Here is an 18,773-nt window from a genome sequence, read left to right as displayed (position 1 = left end):
CGGTCCCTAGACTTGTGTGCATGTGTCATCTAGGTCCCTGAACTCTCAAAATGCATTTTTGTGTATTTTTGGATCCTTGAACTTATCTTGGGTGTCATATAGGTCCAAACGGACTCTGACTTGCTCCATCCGCTGACGTGGCATACTACGATCACTACACAACGACCTACATATGGAAGCACTCAGTCTGTCGGTATAAACATCTATTAGCGTCAAACTGTTTGTCGGGAAATACATTTACTGACAATCAACCTGCCACCAACGTCTGCCAAGGATCCAGCGGTCGAGAAAGGTTTTTACTGACAGATAAATTTTATGCCGGTTGATGTCTGTCGGTAATTCTTTTTTTCACCGGCAAATGAGATTATTACCGACAGTCGAATGTTTAATGGCAGTTTTTCATTTCCTGGCAGTTTGCATGCCTCTGTTTTTGCTTCATCGGCAGATTGTTTGATAGAACAACATGCACATTAATAGTATTGATCTGCTGCTTTTACTTTAGCATAATTTATTATGGACTTTTACTTAATTCACATTTAAAGTTCAACCAGGCACAAATATTCCATTACTGAGAATAAATCAATCGAAATGGCAATGGTGAACCAACATCAATGTGCAAACTAATCAAAAGGACCACAACTTTCATAATAGTCAGATTCAACCTCACAAAAGAATAACAATGTTGTTCTCAATTTTCACTGAATACATTAAGAGCACAACCACAAATGATGAAGCTAATGCCCTCATATCTCCATCCTACCCCCAAATCCAGAACATGTCAATGACAGCAGTTGCCAAAATATTTCACTTCATGTCTTTGTGTAGTCTAATTAGCACAATTCAGAAGTACAAAATATAGGCCACATGCTACAACTAGATATTGAAAAGGTATGGAATGCACTTCATATGAGTTTGCACATCAATTATGTTGTCTTCATTCATGTGGCCAGTACATCAATTGCCACCACCTGGGAAAAGTAGACAGTAAGCCACATGGTTGCATATGCAAGTCTTAATTGGAAGGGCAAACAATTTCAGCAGATATTTTTTACATTTACAACTTTTTATAAAAACATCATACTTGTAGCAGATGTAAAAGATAAGCAGCAATATATAGTCAAGGTAAATACTAACACAACTCAATGTATTGTGCAGTAGTCATTTCTATTGCTAGATCACCAAATATAATTTTGACTTGTCATTAGAAAATCTATGTTGTAGCCAATCTAAAGATTGTGAAAAAAATTGTAATAATACTAATTGACATATTCTATCTCTGTAACAGAGAGAAAGAGAACATCAGTTTCACCAAAATACAAGCGGTCACTCAAGTTGGCATATCAAGTTAATTTTAGAGAAATGCATAGAAATTAAAAGAAAAACACTCTCTAATAATATGTTCCAAATTAAAAGCATACTTGACACTATGAAAGTGTTTTTTTACACAAGAGAATATTGAGTACCTGATGAAACCCTTGTTTCCCTGTTGCATTCTCATCATACTTAATCTATAAAAAGATAACATTGGTAAGTATCATATAGAGGCAAATCACTGCTTGTAACAATTAAAACAATCAAGCCTAAACATTACATGAGTGCGTGGCCAAGCAATTGATTGTCCATAAGCATCTCCCATAATTTGTATACGTCCATATGGGCGAGGTAATATTGCATCCCTTTTAATCACAGAATTCACGACTACTTCACAGAATCTTGTACCAAGTGCAGTCCTACCAACCAATGTGTTTGGGTTGCTTGTTTGGATAGTTGCCTTAGCCACAGGAAGATTGATAGGAGTCACAAGAGAGAGTAGTGTGACTTCTTTGGCCTCCCTACAACACATATTGCACAATGATTACAGAACTAGCACAAAAAAATAAGTTATCACCATGAGACAAGCCAAAATAGGAACATTAGCTAGTAGGAAGTTTTGAGACATTGTACCCCCTCATGTCTTCTTTCTGGAATGGTTGGAACTCTCCTCCGCAGTAACTACACATGCATATGGTTGAGTAACTACACATCCTTAAGGTTCACTGTAAGCTAAATAGTTATTTTATTTAAAAAAAGAGACAAACATGAAGTTCTATATACCTGCTGCAAGTAAGCTTGTCGACTCACTTCTTGGTCACTCACTTCATGCTCAGACTCAGCCTCACTTATATCCTCTGTATGCTCATTTGGGGTAGGATTAGAACCATGTTCTAATGGACTCCCAACATTAGGGCAAGATTCTCTTCTACCTTGACAAGAATAGACTAACCTCTTCAACTCTGCAACCTCATCACGTAGTTCATCCACCGTTCCTTGAAGGACTGTAACTTGTTTCTCAGCTTTGTGTTGACCACGAAGTGCCATTTGAACCTTTGTTTGAGTATACTTGCGATGCTCATGCATGCCTAAAGTAGAGGGGGTAGGTCCAAAACCAACAGAGCGAACATACCCCCTAGGATCACGTCCAAATACATGGGAGAAAACATCACCTTCATGCACATTTTTCTCTTTTAATTCTGGGTGATCTTTAACAGCCTCTTGAAGATCTCGCTTGAAATATATAGACAATTTTAGTAAAAACTTATCTGCATATATGTAGGTGAAAAGTTTTAATTACTTACAATTGAAGCTTCAGCTTGCCTCAATTGAGTCCCGTTTTTACGTGTATGTGTTTTGATATACATCTCATCTCTACGTGGCATGTACCCAAGTTTTTCGGCCTACACCCAAGAAATAGTCATGTAACAACTAAGTTTAGATGGAAGTGAACATTTGCGAAAGAAATTATGCACTTAGATTTACCCATTCATGTCGAGCGCGAGCAAATGACTTGCTGCCAGAGGTATGTGGGGTTAACAGCTTGGCACGATTCATTTTCCCTCTCATGCTTCGAGCCTAAAAAACTTAATAACTAAATAAACAATTATATAACTAATGATTAAATCCTAAGCTTACTTTTGCTTCTGGTGATAGCCAATGATCAACAAGCCACACCCAATCTTCAGGTTGCACTCTGTCATCACAAGCTGCAATAAGTTCCTCCACTGTCTTTGTCTCATTAAAATGGGCTTTCTTCAAATCAGCTTTGTAGTCCTTCCACTTCTTCCCAGCAGTGGCCAAAGAATAATTTTTAAGTCATTCATCCATCTCATATACACACTATGAAACATGAAAGCAAGCTAATAGAAATTCATAACATGTTTAGGAAGAAAGCAAGTACCAAGTCTTGATTCTGAGCAAAGGTAAAAAAATAAATAGATAAATTATCATACCTCCAAAGCATCAATAATAAATGGCTTTGCATCTGCATTAACACGTCGCCAATCATCATGGCAGAGAGGAAAACCCTTGGTTCTTACTAGTGAACCAACAACATTAGGAAACTCGACAGCAGCTTTCCCAACTGGTTGATCAAATTCGTTGAACTCCATCTTGATCAGTGCCTCGTCTTCTCGATACCATATGTTGTCCTTTCTAGTGAATTTTCTTCCATTTCTTTTCTTTGGCTGCGCTCCATTGGAATCTGAAATTTGAAAAAAAAATTAGAATTTGTAGTTTTGTTAGTCAAGAAAAGATATGGATTAATGGTAAAGAAAATTCTCAGTGTCATACCCCTATTGTTTTCTGCAGCCATAAGTTGAGGATCTTCAGCGCGTCCTTCATGATCATTTGTAGTCCCATTGCTTGCTAGCCTAGGGCATAAATCATTAGTATCATGCTCATTTGTAATCTCAATTCGAGCAAGTCTAGGGTGAAGATTTCGAGGTTCAATTGGTACATCACATGGTACAGATCTGACAGCTTTCCTTTTCTACAATAGTTAAATACTTGTTAGAGCACTTAGACTTAATAATAATGATGATCTCTGACTTATAATTATGTATACATGATGATATTAATAACAAACATATAATTCTGATCAATATACCTTGCTAGTTTTCTTAGCTTGTTGTGAAGAGCTAGCTGCTTCTGTCCTTAAAGATTGTAGTGCAAACTCTAAATTTAGAGCTGCCATTTTTATTTTGTTCTCCGCAATATTGTCATCCCTTCTTCTCTCATAGTCAGTCAAAGGTGCCAACCTACTTCCTCCTCTTTTTTGCATTTTTCCTTCTAGAGGCAAAATTACATGTCAGCAGATGTAATGAGTCATGCACACATATTTGTATCAGTAGTAATACATAGTAAATAAATTAGTGAAAACATGATTTAAAAAAATGCAGAAGAAATAAAGAATGACACTTACTTATCTTTCTCATTTGGGTCAACAATAGAACCACCTAAGTCTTTTCTAAAATAACTGTCATCCTCAACAACACCAAATTTGCTCAAATTAGCACATGGGTTTGGTATTTCTTGAATGTTCTCCAAATGTTCATTTTCAACTTCCCCTAGCTCATAGCAATCACGTGGCCTAAATTGCACAACAGAACACCAATCCTTCTCTATTGGATCCATAACATAATAAACCTGAATTGCTTGTGATGCTAAAATGAAAGGTTCATCCGCCAAATTTTCACCAGTATTGAATAAATGCTTGAAGTTCAGATTAGTAATATCAAATTTATCTACCTTCAGCCATTTACCTTCTACCCGATTGTCAACCCAGTCACACTTGAAAAGAACAATATTCCCTTTGCGGTAATAGTCCAACTCTATTATTTCTGTAATAATCCCATAATACGTCTTGTTTCTAATCACAGGGCTTTCACAGTTTGCAACATAACAGGAAGTTTGTGCCACTATTGCTACCCCACTACTTTGAACCGACCTACCCTCATCATAAGCCTTTGTATGAAAATTGAATCCATTTATTGAATAGCTATTGTACTTCCTTGCAACCAATAAGGGGCCTTTAGCTAGAATTTGTACTTCATCACTTACTTGTTCACTGCTCATGGTTAATTCAGCTACATGTAGTTATTGAATAATATTATCAATATAAAAATATTTTTGCGACAAGGTATTCACATTGATAACTACCTTCATTTTTCTACTTACATGAAGCCTGAACCACTCATGGAATGTTTCATGGTGCACACGATTAATTTAACGGTTACTTCGAGAACTAGTTGAAAGGTATTCCAAGTGCTTACTGCAAGGGTTCATTTATGATTGCAACAGATAAATAAAGAAAATAATAAATTTAGAGGGCAAAACATAGATATCTTATTTTAGGAATGGTTCTATGTGATCATAGTTCAATAAGACATATCTATGAGCTTGAATCCATGCTTGGTAATCTATAGTAAATGCACTTTTGCCAACCAAACCTCGCCCAATATTTTTTGCAAAGTATGGATTGGTACCATAATTTATATTTCTGCTGCCATCATCATTTCTAGCTTTGCGTGTATATCTAGTCTCACAGCCATGTAGATATTGAGAGCAAAAAGTAAGGCTCTCATCAAATATATAACTTTCAGCTATAGATCCCTCCGGATGACTTCTAGTGCGCACATACCCTTTCAATCTCATCAAAAACCTACAGATAATGGTAACTTTATATGTGCAAACCTTTCCAAATAAATTTAATGTAGTATTGAAAAGTTTTTTTTTACAAAATTACCTCTCAACTGGGTACATATTACGGTACAGCACCGAACCACCAATACGTGCTTGTGCAGGAAGATGAACCATCAAGTGCACCATAATATCAAAAAATGATAGTAGGAATATTGTCTCTAAGATGCATTGGGTTTCAGCTATTTCTGCCTCAAGCTTCTGCATCTCACTTATACGTATCACGGGAGAATATATTTGTTAACTCTCTCAGGCAAAATCCTTCTAATAGCTATAGGAAGCAGGTGCTGAAGCAAAATATGGTTATCATGGCTCTTCATCCCAACTAGCCTTTTCTCACTAACACGAACATTATTGCGTATATTTGACGCATACCCATCAGGAAACTTCACTCCCTTCAACACTTCACAAAACATCTTCTTCTCATCTGGACTCATTGTGTATGGAGCGGGAGGTAAGAAATATTTATCTCCAACTTTGACAGGATGAAGATCTTTCCTTATCCCTAGCAGCTGGAGGTCTAAGCGAGAATTTAGATTATCTTTTGACTTCCCATCTATTCCTAAAAGTGTATTTATTATGTTATCACAAACATTTTTCTCAATGTGCATAACATCAAAACTGTGTGGAAGCAGTAGATCTTTCCAATAGGGTAGCCTAAAAAATATAGACCTTTTTTTCCACAATATTGGTGGGTCTCCTTTTTTCCTCTTAGCTGTGGGCTTCTTTCCCGTTGGATCCTTATCAAAAACAACATTTAAATGTTCAGTCTGCTTCAAGATATCCTCACCAGAAAGGGGACAAGGCGGTGGTCTAAATTCTGTAGTGCCATCAAATGATTTTGCATCTGATATATAACTATGGTTGGCATCTAGGAACCTGCAATGCCCCATGTAAGAGCTTTTGCTACCCTTTGATAGTCTTGTACAACCAGTTTCTATGTGGCAATCAGTGCAAGCTACTTCACCTGAAGTAGCACATCCATGCAAATATCCTTTTCCAGGATAATCAGTTATGGTGGTCAATATTGTAGCACGCATTTGGAAAAAATCACCCTTATCGGCATCATAAGTTCTAGTGCCTTGACACCAGAGAAATTCCATATCATCTATTAACGGCTCCAAGTAAACATCCATATCATTACCAGGAGAAGTTGGACCAGGAATTAGCAAGGATAGGATGAAGTTGGGTTGTTTCATACACAACCAAGGTGGAACATTGTATGGAATCAAAAGAACTGGCCAAGTACTATGGGTAGAATTCAAAGATCTAAAGGGATTAAAGCCATCGGTAGCTAATGCTAATCTTACATTACGAGTTTCATTGCCAAAACTAGGATAGAGTGTGTCCAAGTGTTTCCAATAGGGAGTATCTGCTGGATGTCTAAGCAATCCATCTTTTGTACGGCCCTCATCATGCCACTTCATATTTTTGGCCTTCTCTGGATTTAGGTACAACCTTTGAAGTCTTTCTTTCATAGGAAAATATCGAAGAACCTTTCTAGGAACTTTGTGAAACCGTTTTCCATCAAGACTCTTTCTCTCTATCTTCCATCGAGAAGTATTACATTTTGGGCAGCAGGTATAATTTTCATATTGTTTCCAAAACAATATGCAATAATTCTCACAAGCATGAATGTTTATGTACCCAAGACCTAGAGATTTAATATTTTTCTTTGCTTCATAAAAGTTTCTAGGTAGGGTGGTACTATTAGGAAATGCCTCTCTAAGCAAGTCTAGCAACATGTCAAAACTTTTATCACTCCACCCTCCAAGAAATTTAGTGTGAAGCAAACGGACTAAGAAATTTAATTTAGAGAAGGTCTTGCAACCAGGGTATAGCTCTTTACTTGCATCACCTACTAATCTGTAAAAATCATCTGCACCATTATTTCCATCCCCTGAACTACCATCAGCAACATCCCCCTCCCCAATCAGATCTATACCATGTGCCATGTCTCTAAGCATTTCAGGAATTTCATCGTGATTGTCGGCCCTCTCTTCTACTTGAACTTGTTCATGTGCAGTATGACGTGCAAAAGAGGATGGAGCTTCCCCATGAAAAATCCATAGATTGTACCCAGGCTTAAATCTCTCACATATCAAGTGCTCAATTACAGTATCTGTTTCCCGCCACAAACAATTAACACATTTCTTGCAAGGGCACAAAATTTTATTTCCCTTTGCTGAATGTGTAAAAGCAAACTCTGAAATTATTGACCCCCTGTAAGTAGCCAGGTGTGTTCCTGAAATAATGTGTTATTAGAGTTGGGGCTAAGTATATTGTTACTAAATAATCCAATACTAGTATTTGTGTTGTACCTAGGAAGGTCCATCCATCCCTTATCCATGCTTGTCTCTTATTGCGAAAATGCAAAATTTTGCAATGTCTGCATATACCATGCAAATCAGTACTTAACTAGTTATGGTAGTGTAAAAAATATACATATATGTCACATGTCTCACTACTCAAAAAGCATTCCAATCACATTAAAAAAATAGAGTATCATATACAACTGCTGAAATACTGTGAGAAATTCAGAATCATGAACAAGAGGAGATACAGTTAGAGAACAAAGGAACCACATGTATACCTTGTAGTTCTGTGTTGGTTGTTTGGTCTGATTTGCTTCTAACCTTGTTCAAGTGTGTAGCTAGGGCTCTAATTACTTAGAAAGCTATTATAATTCCTCCTGGATAAGAAATATACAGTAGTAAATATAATCGCTGCAAAATATCTAACTCTTCTGTAATGGAATGGAATTAAAAATCAAATACTAATGTGATTAGTATCATAAGATGGGTAACTATATGACAATCCTCTGGTCCAAGAAAAAATTGTATTTTTTGAAATGAAGGAAATTTATATCAGCCAATGACAACAGGAACTGTAATCAGTAATCAGCCTGTTTATTCACAAAGTAATAGACTGACTAGATAGATCAATCAAGTTAATCTTTAATAAATTGGTACTAGCAAGAAACAGAAAGACTTAAAGCACCAATTCTTTCTTGTTAACATAGACTGTGAAAAGGATCAACCCCACAAATGTTTGTGCAGCTCTCAACAGATGACCAATTTTGAAATGTGCGTCTTACCAAAGTACAGGTATGCTACCTTGACATACAAAAATTGAAGGAACTCCAAAGCATAAACTAATAAATAGAGGAGTTGCACACCTGGCTATATGTCAGCATAGGTCACGACAGGAACCAAGCAACCTCCAACCTAATTACTTAGGAAAAATGATTAACAGTTGCCATACACCAAGTAAAAGAAGTACCAAAATCATCTACAAACAAGAGTACTATTTCCAAAGAAGGGGGCAAACTAGAAACTAGAAAAATCTATCATTTACATAGGATGATACATAGGTTGATAAAGTAATTTCCAAGGAAATCATTTTTTTTGCTAGTTGTATTTGTGCTATAATAAGCAGTACCCTGAAGGAGACTCCCACTTAGTAAATTACATTAATAGCAATATGAAATTGTTTCACTGAATAAAACAAGGTTACAAATTTTAAAGAATATCCAACATCAGCAAGTTGTCACTAAGCCAATTTTCAGGACATATCAATTCATTTCTTTGATTGCAAAGATGGATCTGTAGTTTTCTGAACATATCAGAGATGGTAGATATCTCAAAAAATCATTTCCCCTTCCTACATGTTCCCAAAATTAAAGATCTATCTATCATATATAAATGCATGCAAACAAATAGAGATGTATAGCATATCCTCTGCTCCATCTGCAAAATTCCATGTAAAAATTGAAGATATGCGAGGAAAACAAAACATCTGGAGGTGAGAGGAAGGGGAGAGGAATGGGGCAGGAGGGAGATGAGATGACCTTGAGCTTGCTCTAGAGGACACAACAGCGCCGTCTCGAGCTTCATGAGGACGAATCAATCGAGGCCCCAGTGCACTCAACAAAGATGATGTTTCCAGTGCTTCCTCAGGGGCTTGGACCTAGCCAACTGGGAGCTCTCTCCAGAGCTTTCTTGGGTCGTTGGAGACCGCGTACGAGTGATGAAGCAGCAGAGACAGTGCTTTGTGGCTGCTGTGGATGGGGGGAAGAGAGCTGCTGGTGTGAGGATTCGTTTGGTTTAGGGTTTAGCTAGGGTTCTGTGTGGGGATTGGTTTCAGATCGAGGAAATGGAACGGAGGAGAGAGAGAGGAAAATAGAATGGGAGTGCTATATACTTGGACCCAGAAAATTTCACAGCCCCGCCACTTTTCTCCCTTGCGCGCTGCCTCTCATCCCGCCTTGCTATTTAGGTTGCGCCAAAATTTTGGCTAGTAGGACACATCTACATATGCCGACAGACAAACATCCACTGCCAAAAAAATGGTGGCAGATGGTCTGCCATTGATTTTTGGCGACAGACAGTTTGCCGAAGAAGCACAACTGCCTCCATTTTGGTGTTGTGGTGTAGTGGATGGCGCATACGAGAAGGGAGAGAAAAGAATAAGGAGGAGAGAGAGGTACTGACATCTGGGACCCACGTGGCCCCACCAACACGTAGGCGCCATCGTGGCATGCCACGTCAGCGGATGGACCAGGCCGGAGCCGATTGGACCTATATGACACCCCTGAACAAGTTCAGGGACCCAAAAAATGTTTTTGATAGTTCAGAGACCTAGATGACATATACGCATAAGTTTAAGGACCGCTGGTGCACTTCACTCTTATCTTTTTATAATTTTTTGTTTCAGATATATCCTTGGTTGTATCTGTCTATATAGTTTTTTCATCTTTTCTTTCTCTGTCGCACAAGAGAGAGAGGTTGGCTTCATGTTCGTGGCGGAGGCGAGAGGCCACGGCGCCCCCCCCCCCCCCCCCCCCCCCCCCCCCCCCCGCCGGCGTCCAGGCCGCCACCGCCAACGTCCTGTGCATGCAGAAAAACAGAAAATAAAGAGAAAAAAATACAGAGAGAACAATGGAGAGCAAAATGTGAGTGCGTCGTGTGTGACTCAGAGAGAAAATGGAGAGCAAATAGGGCAACTTAGGGAAAAAAATAGTAAAACCGAGAGGATAACGGTTCAGTGCAAAAAATGGGAAAGTAGCAAATCACATGATCGTTTGGATAACATTTAAGTGAAGCACATTTCATTAATACATTCTAACAAATCTTTCTGTTTGGAGTGAGAAATATGCAATTTTCTCAAAAAAAATATAAGAAAATTTAGGATCAACTCTAGTTCAACAAAATAAACTGAATTTTACTCAAAAATAAAATTTAGTTCGTTTAATTGAACTAGAGTCGATCTAAAATAACTACTTCAATTAATCACCCGAACCCAGACGGCTGACTGTGGCGTGTGCATGCACGGCTTCCATGGGGGAGAAAACCAGGCCGGCGCCGCGGTCACACGACGGAATGTGGCCTAGCTGGCTGGTGGGTTTCTTCGATTAGCTGGAGAACCAAATGACCGGAGAAGGGAGAGAGAGATAGAAAAAAGCCACGCTGGCATAGCATGCACGCGCTTGGCTCAGCTGATCAGCTAGCTGGCTGCCATCACATGTGCCCCTTCTCTCCATCGTTTCATCTGACCAGGTCTTTGCATTTGATACCCAAACCCCCGAAGACTACAAAATAGAGACGTTTCTAATTTTTATAATTTTTATAATAGCTATTTAATAATAAAAACGATAAAATAAATTACCATAAAACTAAAAATTAAAAGTTAGATGGTGAAGTAAGGTTTTTGTTTTTTTAAAACATCTTTAAAAAAACATCACTTGGCATTTTGAAAAGTGTATCCGTAAAAAATCAATATAAAACTAAGAAAAATATGATGCACAAAAAAATGTAGTCTAATGCCGCATTGCATTTGGTAACACGGTTACATGGGCTACTAACCTATATTCCTTCTTTTCCATACACGTTTATCAATCTGTAAAATGATATATTTTTTAAAAAAAAGTTATATATGAAAGTTACTTTAAAGATTAATCTATTTTTTTAATTAATATTTAATTAATCATATATTAATCTGTTACAATATTTTTTACGCAGGTTAACAACCTAACATGGCCTAAGTACTCCTACTACTTAGTTTTTTTTTTGCAATGAGGGTATGTTAGGGTTTGCAGGGTTAATTGTCAAAACACCACTAGTAAAGTCGGAACTCTCTAGAACGTCATTAGTAAAATGGTCACTCTCCGAAACACCACTAGTAAACATGACAGTCATGCCAAAACACCAAAAGTCACATATTAGACTGTTTTAAATGAAAACCGATATTGAAAGTGACCATTCTACCCCTAATCCTCTTCCTCCCTCCCAGCCTACCGACGACAGCAGCAACAGGAGGGCGCCCGCCCCGCCCCGGGAGCTCGGCCGCGCCCGCCACCCCGGCCGCCTCGGGAGCCCGCGTCCAGCGTCCCTGGCCACGCCGCCCCGCCACACCCGCGCCTGGCTGCCCCGCCCCGGGAGCCTGGCCGCGCTCGCGCCGCCCGGCCGCCCCAGGAGCTCGCGCCGCCCGCGCCCAGCGCCCTTGGCCGCGCCGCCCCGCCGCGCCCGCGCCTGGCCGCCTCCTCCTCGCCGCCTCCTGGTCCGTCGGCTAGGGTTCTAGAAGAGGGAAGAGAAGAATTGAAGTGAGGGCAAAAGAGTCACTAGTTCTCAGTAAAAGGCTTGAAAAGATGAAAATGGTATGATGGAACAAACAATGGTTAAATGAGTGGTGTTTTGAAGATATCCTCGTTACTAATGACGTTTTAGAGAGCGTCCACTTTACCGGTGGTGTTTTGGCGATTAACCGGGTTTGCACGGTGGTGGATCGATCGAGCTGAGGTTGCTGGGGCAAATGATGATTGGGTGAACACGTGTTGAGTTCTTGTTCGCTGGGCCTTGCGCTTTTCTGCATAAAAGGCAATGGCGCCGACATGGCACAGCATGCTTCGATGGATGCACCATTTGTGCTATAATCTTCAGATTTTTCCAAGGGTAACACCGGATGACACGTCCTCGATCTACTGGCAGTAAATATAATCTGAATCTTTGCCTATTACCTCCGACGTCCCAAAATGAGTATTACAATATCTACAAGACAACATTACCTATTTATAGTACACCCTCAAATAATTATATTAGATTTAAGATTATTTTTATTGACAGTAGAATCAATATATTAATGGCTAATAAGGTCATTTTAAGTAGTGATATTACTGTGGCAAAATACTACCAACAGAGATCACGCGAAATCAGGCATCATTTAAAACCTTTGAAGATTTTAGATGTTTGGATTATCTGATATTTATGAAAACTATTTGAGAATACAAACAAATGAATTAACTAATGTAGAGTAAAAAAATTTGCTATGAAAAATAAGATTAGAAATTTTTACAAAGAAAAGTTATGCACAACACACACCATTCAAGCGAATGAAAAACATGCCACGGAAAAACCAAAATCTACAGAAGAAAAAGAACATGACCTAGTCCCCTCCAATTTCATCGTACAAGTAGTTTTCAGCATTTGCAAAAAAATTTACCTAATTGCAAGCCCTTTTTTGGGATTTCTAACATTTTGTTTAAATTTTTTCTTTAATTAATGTTTGTCTTGCTAACACGTATACAAGATTCACATTCTCCAATGCAGGATCAACGAAAGGGCAACGAAGACATTAATTTAATTAAGTTGTCCTTGCAATAAACCTTTTTAACTTATTTTCTTAATTTTTGTGCATAAATCTACTTTTGGATCAAAGTTTTTTTTCTTAATTCAAAACTAGAGAAAGTACAAAGTTTTTTGAGGTACAGATATTGGGGAAACTTTTGGATCAAAGTCAGGTGTATACACACTAATTTTCACTTATAGAAACCGCCATCGATCGATCCATCAAACATTAAACCAATAATGGCATGGTTAGTTCTGCCTATAAATTACGGTTGCAAACATAGGATATATATACGTGTACACTTCGTGGTAAGAGAATCTAATCACTCGAGATCTCAATGAAGTGATGGCACATGTGGTTCTCTCACCACTGAAGAAACCGATGCCAGGCTTTGTTAGCTAGGTCGTCCTTAATGATCAGTAGCCAGCAGGAAGAACCTGTTCAAATCGTTTTTTTAATTATCCATTTTTGGGATCAACAACCCTGCACAACTCCTTTTGGATCTGAACAGAACCTAGTCTACAAGTCATTCTCTTCCAAGCCGTTTTTTTCTTATTCGGTTGGATATGCTATTTTATTGCCAAAACATATATAATCAGCACATATACTTTGCATAATTGAATGCATGAGCTCTCTAGGCTCCCAATGAACCTAGCTACATTGCAACTTGTAACTAAAAGCTATTGTCAATTGGTCAGAGAGAGGTGTGATGGCTGGACTGAACTTGTTGTGAGAGATCATGGGATATACCAGTTCGAGTAGACGAGAGAATCTGACTCCGGATTGGTTTCATTCTCGGAAGCGAACAGCTGGAGTAGATGTGAACAGTTCCCTGCCTGAGTTTAATAGTGCTTTCACGAGAGCTTAACGGCGTTCGATATATTGCTGGAATAATCAAGCTCACGCTTCTGTTGCTGTCAATCTAACTGTTGCGACACATGGGGATGAACTGAATCTCTCACGCTCTGAATATATATATATACATATATCTCCTTCATCTATGGACTCCTCACCCACCCACCTGCCTCTGTGTGGTATGGTAATGCTCAGCGCCATTGGTGCGATGGAGAACTGGTTCGTGAAAGAAAATTAAGATCTCAGCTGAGATAGGTCTATCAGATCGATCGCTTGCTGTCCTGAACTTATGATGGGGTACAGTACACATCATTGATTATTCCCTGAAACATCCCATTGAATAGTGGCGCCTAATATTGGGGGCTACAGTTGCCATGGCGATACCGCAAAAGAGTTAATTCAGATGCAAGGCGATGCTGCAATAGATATGATCAGTTGTTTGCAAGATTCAGATTTAATTCATCATCTGCGCCCCCTTGAATTTTCGCAGTTCAGGAGCAGTACCAATTCCTTTTTCTTTGAATGCACGGAGCAGTGCTGATTTTCACCAGTCTGATGAATCCTGCACGGACATGAGAATTTACATCTCTGACTGAAACAACGTATAGTACTAGCTAACTGTATAGCTAGACCAAGAACAATTGAGATCGCTGCTCACTGACAGGTGTGCCCCCACAGGTTATAGGGTTCACCTATTAGTGATCAGTACTGCAAAGGGTCTAGATCCGATTAAGAAACAACCCATTCACAGTCGCATCAGGAAATAAATTTGCAGACTATTTTCAAGAATCATGAGAGATGGGCGAAGAAAGACACTGTGATCTCCATGAAGGGGCAAGATGGTACTAACAAAATACTGGAGTCACACTGAAGAGTGAAGGTGTACAATACAAAAGATAAGCTGCACTTGCAGTGTAACTTGAGTACTCTTGAAAAAAAGAAAGAAAAAAAGAACTCGCTTCAGTAGTTCAGTTTGTATCTATCTTTCACAACCATGATTAATTTAGCAGTAGGATTAAATCACTGCATTGATCAACTGGTTAGATCTTTTTGGCTGGGGAGTAGCAGTAGCGAAGAGTAGATGATATCCAGTCCGACATGGCACAGCACTAAACCCTAGCTAAGCAGCCATAGATAGCGTCGTCTTCTCTGAAGCTGTCAAGACGAGGAGCTCGACGACTCGAACGTTGAGACCTTCCGGCGTTTGCTCAGCAGCGACGTCCTGGGCGCGAAGTCGAAGCCGGAGCTGGCCTTGTCAAGCACGGACTGGAGCGCCTCGCGGACCGAGGCCATGGCAGCGGCGGCGGCGGCGCGCGGCCCGCACGACACCAGGAAGGTGAGCCGGACGCGGCCGCCCAGCGTGGTCACCTCGGAGCCGACCACCTCCAGCCCGAGCGGCTGCAGCGCGCGCTTGACGTCCACGAAGAGGTCGGCGCGGTCGTCGCAGCTGAGCGTCGCCCTGAGGAGGACGGGCGTATCGCCGCCTCCTCCGCCGCGGCCGGAGGCGGACGCCTCCTGGACGGCCTCGACGGCGACCTCGTCGGCGCCGGACGGGACGGGGGAGCACCTGCCGACCCGCGCCGCGGCGCTCTTCAGCTTCCTCACGTGGCTCACCACCTCCGCGAGCAGCGCGGCTTTGTCCATCTGAAAAACCGAGCGAAGAATCATTTTTTTCCGGCCCATAAAAAGCCCATCTCGGCCCAACGTGTTCGTGGGCCGTGGGGATATTTTTGACGTAGCATGCGTCCGCTTGGTGCAACTGACTGCGCCGCCGCCGCGGTTGCCGTCACCGATCGGGACCTCGCCGGCGTGGGGCCCGCAAAGCAGGAATTCGGCAGCGAGGTGGGGCAAGAAAGCTGTGGCTAGGTGCTCACCTTGTCCGTGCAGGGCACCATGGTCCGGAGCGTGGCGAGGTGGGCGTTGATCCTCTCCCGCCGCCGCCGCTCCGCCTCACTGTGGCTCTTGAGCGCCATCGCCGCCTTCTCGTCCCGGTCGCCGCCGCAATCCTTCCTAGGCATATCCATGTCGGCGGCGGCAGCGGCGTCCATTCCATCCGTTTCGCCGTCGTCGAAGAAAACCGACGACGCGGACGCTCGGCCCGGCTGGGGCTGTCTGACGCCGTAAGGCCCATGGCCGCCGCCGTGGTACCCCTGGAAATCGTACAGCCGACCGGCGGCGGCGGCGTCACCGAAGGGAGCAGAGCCCATCCCGTGGTCGCGGTGCAAGCGGGCTGCCACTACGGAGACGATCCACAAGGCAAAAGAACATGCAGATCGAAGGCCGAAATACCAAACAAGGCAAGCACCATACAAGAGGATCGGACACGATCAGCCAGAGCAAACGATCAAAGCAGGCCAGGCAAACGGCTCCTGCACCCAAGAAACTTGCAAGGCATAAGTGTGCCAAGAACACCTGAAACGAGTCTCTCTCCACCCAGAATGTCGCAGATGTTCCGCCCACAAAGAGAGGATGGAAGCAAGGCCAAGCCAAGCCCAAGAACCTGCAAGATTCAGACAAGGACGAGAGCCAGCGGCAAGAAACAGGCAGGCAGAGTGGCAGACAGCAGCAACACCAAAGCCCTTCTCTTCTCCCAAGATCGCCTAAACAAACGGCAAGGTCGTAGGAGCAGAAACTTCCAACCAGATCACAAGAAAAGCAGAGCCATGTCGTTGCTTCCGGTACGCGCGAAACAGTGGAGCGACAGGGACAAGCAGGAAGCAGGAGGGCACAAAGATCGTAGCTTTTGTGGTCTCTCAGGCTGTTCAAGAACTCAGGAGAAGCTACAGACACCGAGGAGGGAGAGAAGAGATGAGAGAGGAGGAGGAAGCAGAAGGGCTCAGGTGCCCGGCGGCCGGTTCGGAGGGCACGACCAGAAGGGGAGCGTGACACGCCGTAGCTTCCTCTGCTCCGCCGAGCCCACCTCGCTTCCACCCGTGCAGAACCTTGGCGTGCGGCGGTGTGCTTCCATTACTGTCTTCGGGGAGCTCCTCTTTCTTCAGCAGCGTAGGCTAGTGCAGGGCACGTTTCATCCTGGAGCTTCTCTGCTTTATGAACGGGATCATCTTCTGTTCTTCTCTCTCTCAGACAGATGATTTCTGTGTAGATAATCTGGGATTTCCTCTCAGTTTCTTGGTGAATGGTGAATTGATCTTCTCTGCTTCAGAAACTTGTGCAGGATTGAGAAGGGAACGCAGAGCACAAGGCTGGATGGATGGATGGATGGAGGAAGAGGGCTCTTGAGAGATTCTTGACGAGAGAGGGATGGAGATTGTGCAGCTTATGTGTGCAGGCCCTTTGGCTTGAGGTTTGTTTTTTCTGACTTTGACATAAGAGGATAAGGACATGTTGCACATTTTCTATGTTGCTTGTTGGGTTTGTTTCTTGTTTGCTTTCTTGGATTCTTGCTCTTTGTTTGGATATCTTTTTCCATGCCCCTGATGGTGCCTCGCGAGAAATTTCTCCAATCGCTCACGTAATTGTTCAGGGTTTATTGTTTTTTAGCAGACAAAAAACTGTCTAGTTTTATGTTATTTTTATATGCTTGTAGTGTTAAAACTGTTGAGCTATTATGCAACTTGCACAGACAACCAACAGTATGCATGGTTCAACTGGGATATAGGTTCTCTAATCAATAATGATCAGTGTCAAAATTCACTGGAATCATAAAAAGTTTCTTTGCCACAGGGCTTACACGCAAAGGAATAAGATTGTTCGGTTTTTAGGGCTACAGCCAAATTGAAAGTTTCAATAATCTTCTTAGAGTTAATCGTGAATTTTGCCATAAAGCTTCTCATCATTATTATCCAGCAATTATACTAATATATTTTTGCTGTGGATAGCCTTAAAACATATATCATACAAATAATATATGGTGAGCCTGGTTTTATTTTTAGGTTGATGGTCACCTGAAATTTGTATATGGTCAAATGTGACAATTCGTAATAATATTTTAGAAACCTTCTCGGAGGATAATTCAGAAATGGGAATGATAGATAAATTGGTTTGTTCAACTAATTGTGTATTTGTATGCCGTCCCTACATGCAACTTGTTTGCTGCTGAGTTTTGTGATGCAGACCAAACCATCTCTAAGCGTCTTGATGTTGCCATTTCAACCATCTCTGTTGGCTCCAAGTGAGCTACGGTATCAGCTATGAAGTGTTCCACACAAGATTCTGCTTTTCAAGTATTGGGAGCTTACAATATGTCATGAAATAATTGTTTTGTTTAGATGACCTAATCACTAGGCTGGTAAGTACACAGAGGCCATCTTTTGTCCTTGACATTATCAATCAAACCATGAGATGACTCAACTCAATTGTTTTTGTTTGACTTGTAACCTTCAACAGGTCCGATTCTAGAAATAATCCAACATGTTTGACCAAACCATTTAGTTCGTCTGCACGAACCATGCCTGCCATGAATGAATTGTTAAAGAGTTTTACTCTCATTCTTCATTTTGTACCTCGAGATACCAAATCGTTTCTTACTATTAGATCTAGCTAAGTAAGACGTGCACTGTTGGATCCAACAATTAGAAACGATTTGGTACCGCACTATCGCGAGATACCGATACCTCAAGGTATAAAAGGAAGGACAAGAGTAAAACTCATTGTTAAAAATGTCAGCAAGCGAAAAAACATCCAAATGATTCTATACTGGGACACAGGAAATTAGAATCTGATTAACATAGTTACTGTACATCTGACTAAGAAAAGGGGAATTCAATCACCATCGGTTAAAACAGTTCTCTATCGGAGGCTCTACTGACGTGAGACTCTAC

General features: G+C 41.3%; 2 protein-coding genes across 10 annotated transcripts; both read right to left on the bottom strand.

Annotated features, from left to right (window-relative positions):
• Nucleotides 1-602: 602 nt before the first annotated feature.
• On the bottom strand, nt 603-9,729 carry LOC102713149. 9 transcript variants are annotated; one of them, XM_040520320.1, is made up of 17 exons: nt 9,365-9,726; nt 8,693-9,263; nt 8,108-8,206; nt 7,836-7,903; nt 5,561-7,759; nt 5,301-5,476; nt 3,923-4,104; nt 3,607-3,805; nt 3,267-3,517; nt 2,950-3,096; nt 2,797-2,889; nt 2,616-2,714; nt 2,095-2,544; nt 1,945-1,992; nt 1,592-1,832; nt 1,464-1,508; nt 603-968 (listed from the first exon to the last, which is right to left on the bottom strand). In XM_040520320.1, exons 5-15 carry the CDS (start codon nt 5,719-5,721, stop codon nt 1,773-1,775), a joined length of 1,866 nt encoding a protein of 621 aa, XP_040376254.1. In that variant the 5' UTR covers nt 5,722-7,759; nt 7,836-7,903; nt 8,108-8,206; nt 8,693-9,263; nt 9,365-9,726; the 3' UTR covers nt 603-968; nt 1,464-1,508; nt 1,592-1,772. The 9 variants fall into 9 exon arrangements, with proteins under 9 accessions (XP_040376254.1, XP_040376250.1, XP_040376260.1 ...); XM_040520316.1 differs by having other exon boundaries at nt 8,693-8,741; XM_040520326.1 differs by having other exon boundaries at nt 2,950-3,093; nt 8,693-8,741.
• Nucleotides 9,730-14,771: 5,042 nt separating this feature from the next.
• On the bottom strand, nt 14,772-17,295 carry LOC107305459 (transcription factor bHLH30-like). Its single transcript, XM_040520007.1, has 2 exons — nt 15,867-17,295; nt 14,772-15,636 (listed from the first exon to the last, which is right to left on the bottom strand). The coding sequence occupies exons 1-2, from the start codon at nt 16,197-16,199 to the stop codon at nt 15,151-15,153; spliced, it is 819 nt and encodes a 272-aa protein (XP_040375941.1). The 5' UTR covers nt 16,200-17,295; the 3' UTR covers nt 14,772-15,150.
• Nucleotides 17,296-18,773: the final 1,478 nt, after the last annotated feature.

The sequence above is a fragment of the Oryza brachyantha genome, chromosome 1, assembly GCF_000231095.2.
Source record: "Oryza brachyantha chromosome 1, ObraRS2, whole genome shotgun sequence".
Taxonomy (NCBI): domain Eukaryota; kingdom Viridiplantae; phylum Streptophyta; class Magnoliopsida; order Poales; family Poaceae; genus Oryza; species Oryza brachyantha.
The sequence above is the reverse complement of the archived record's forward strand: the minus strand, read 5'-3'. Positions and strand labels throughout refer to the sequence as shown.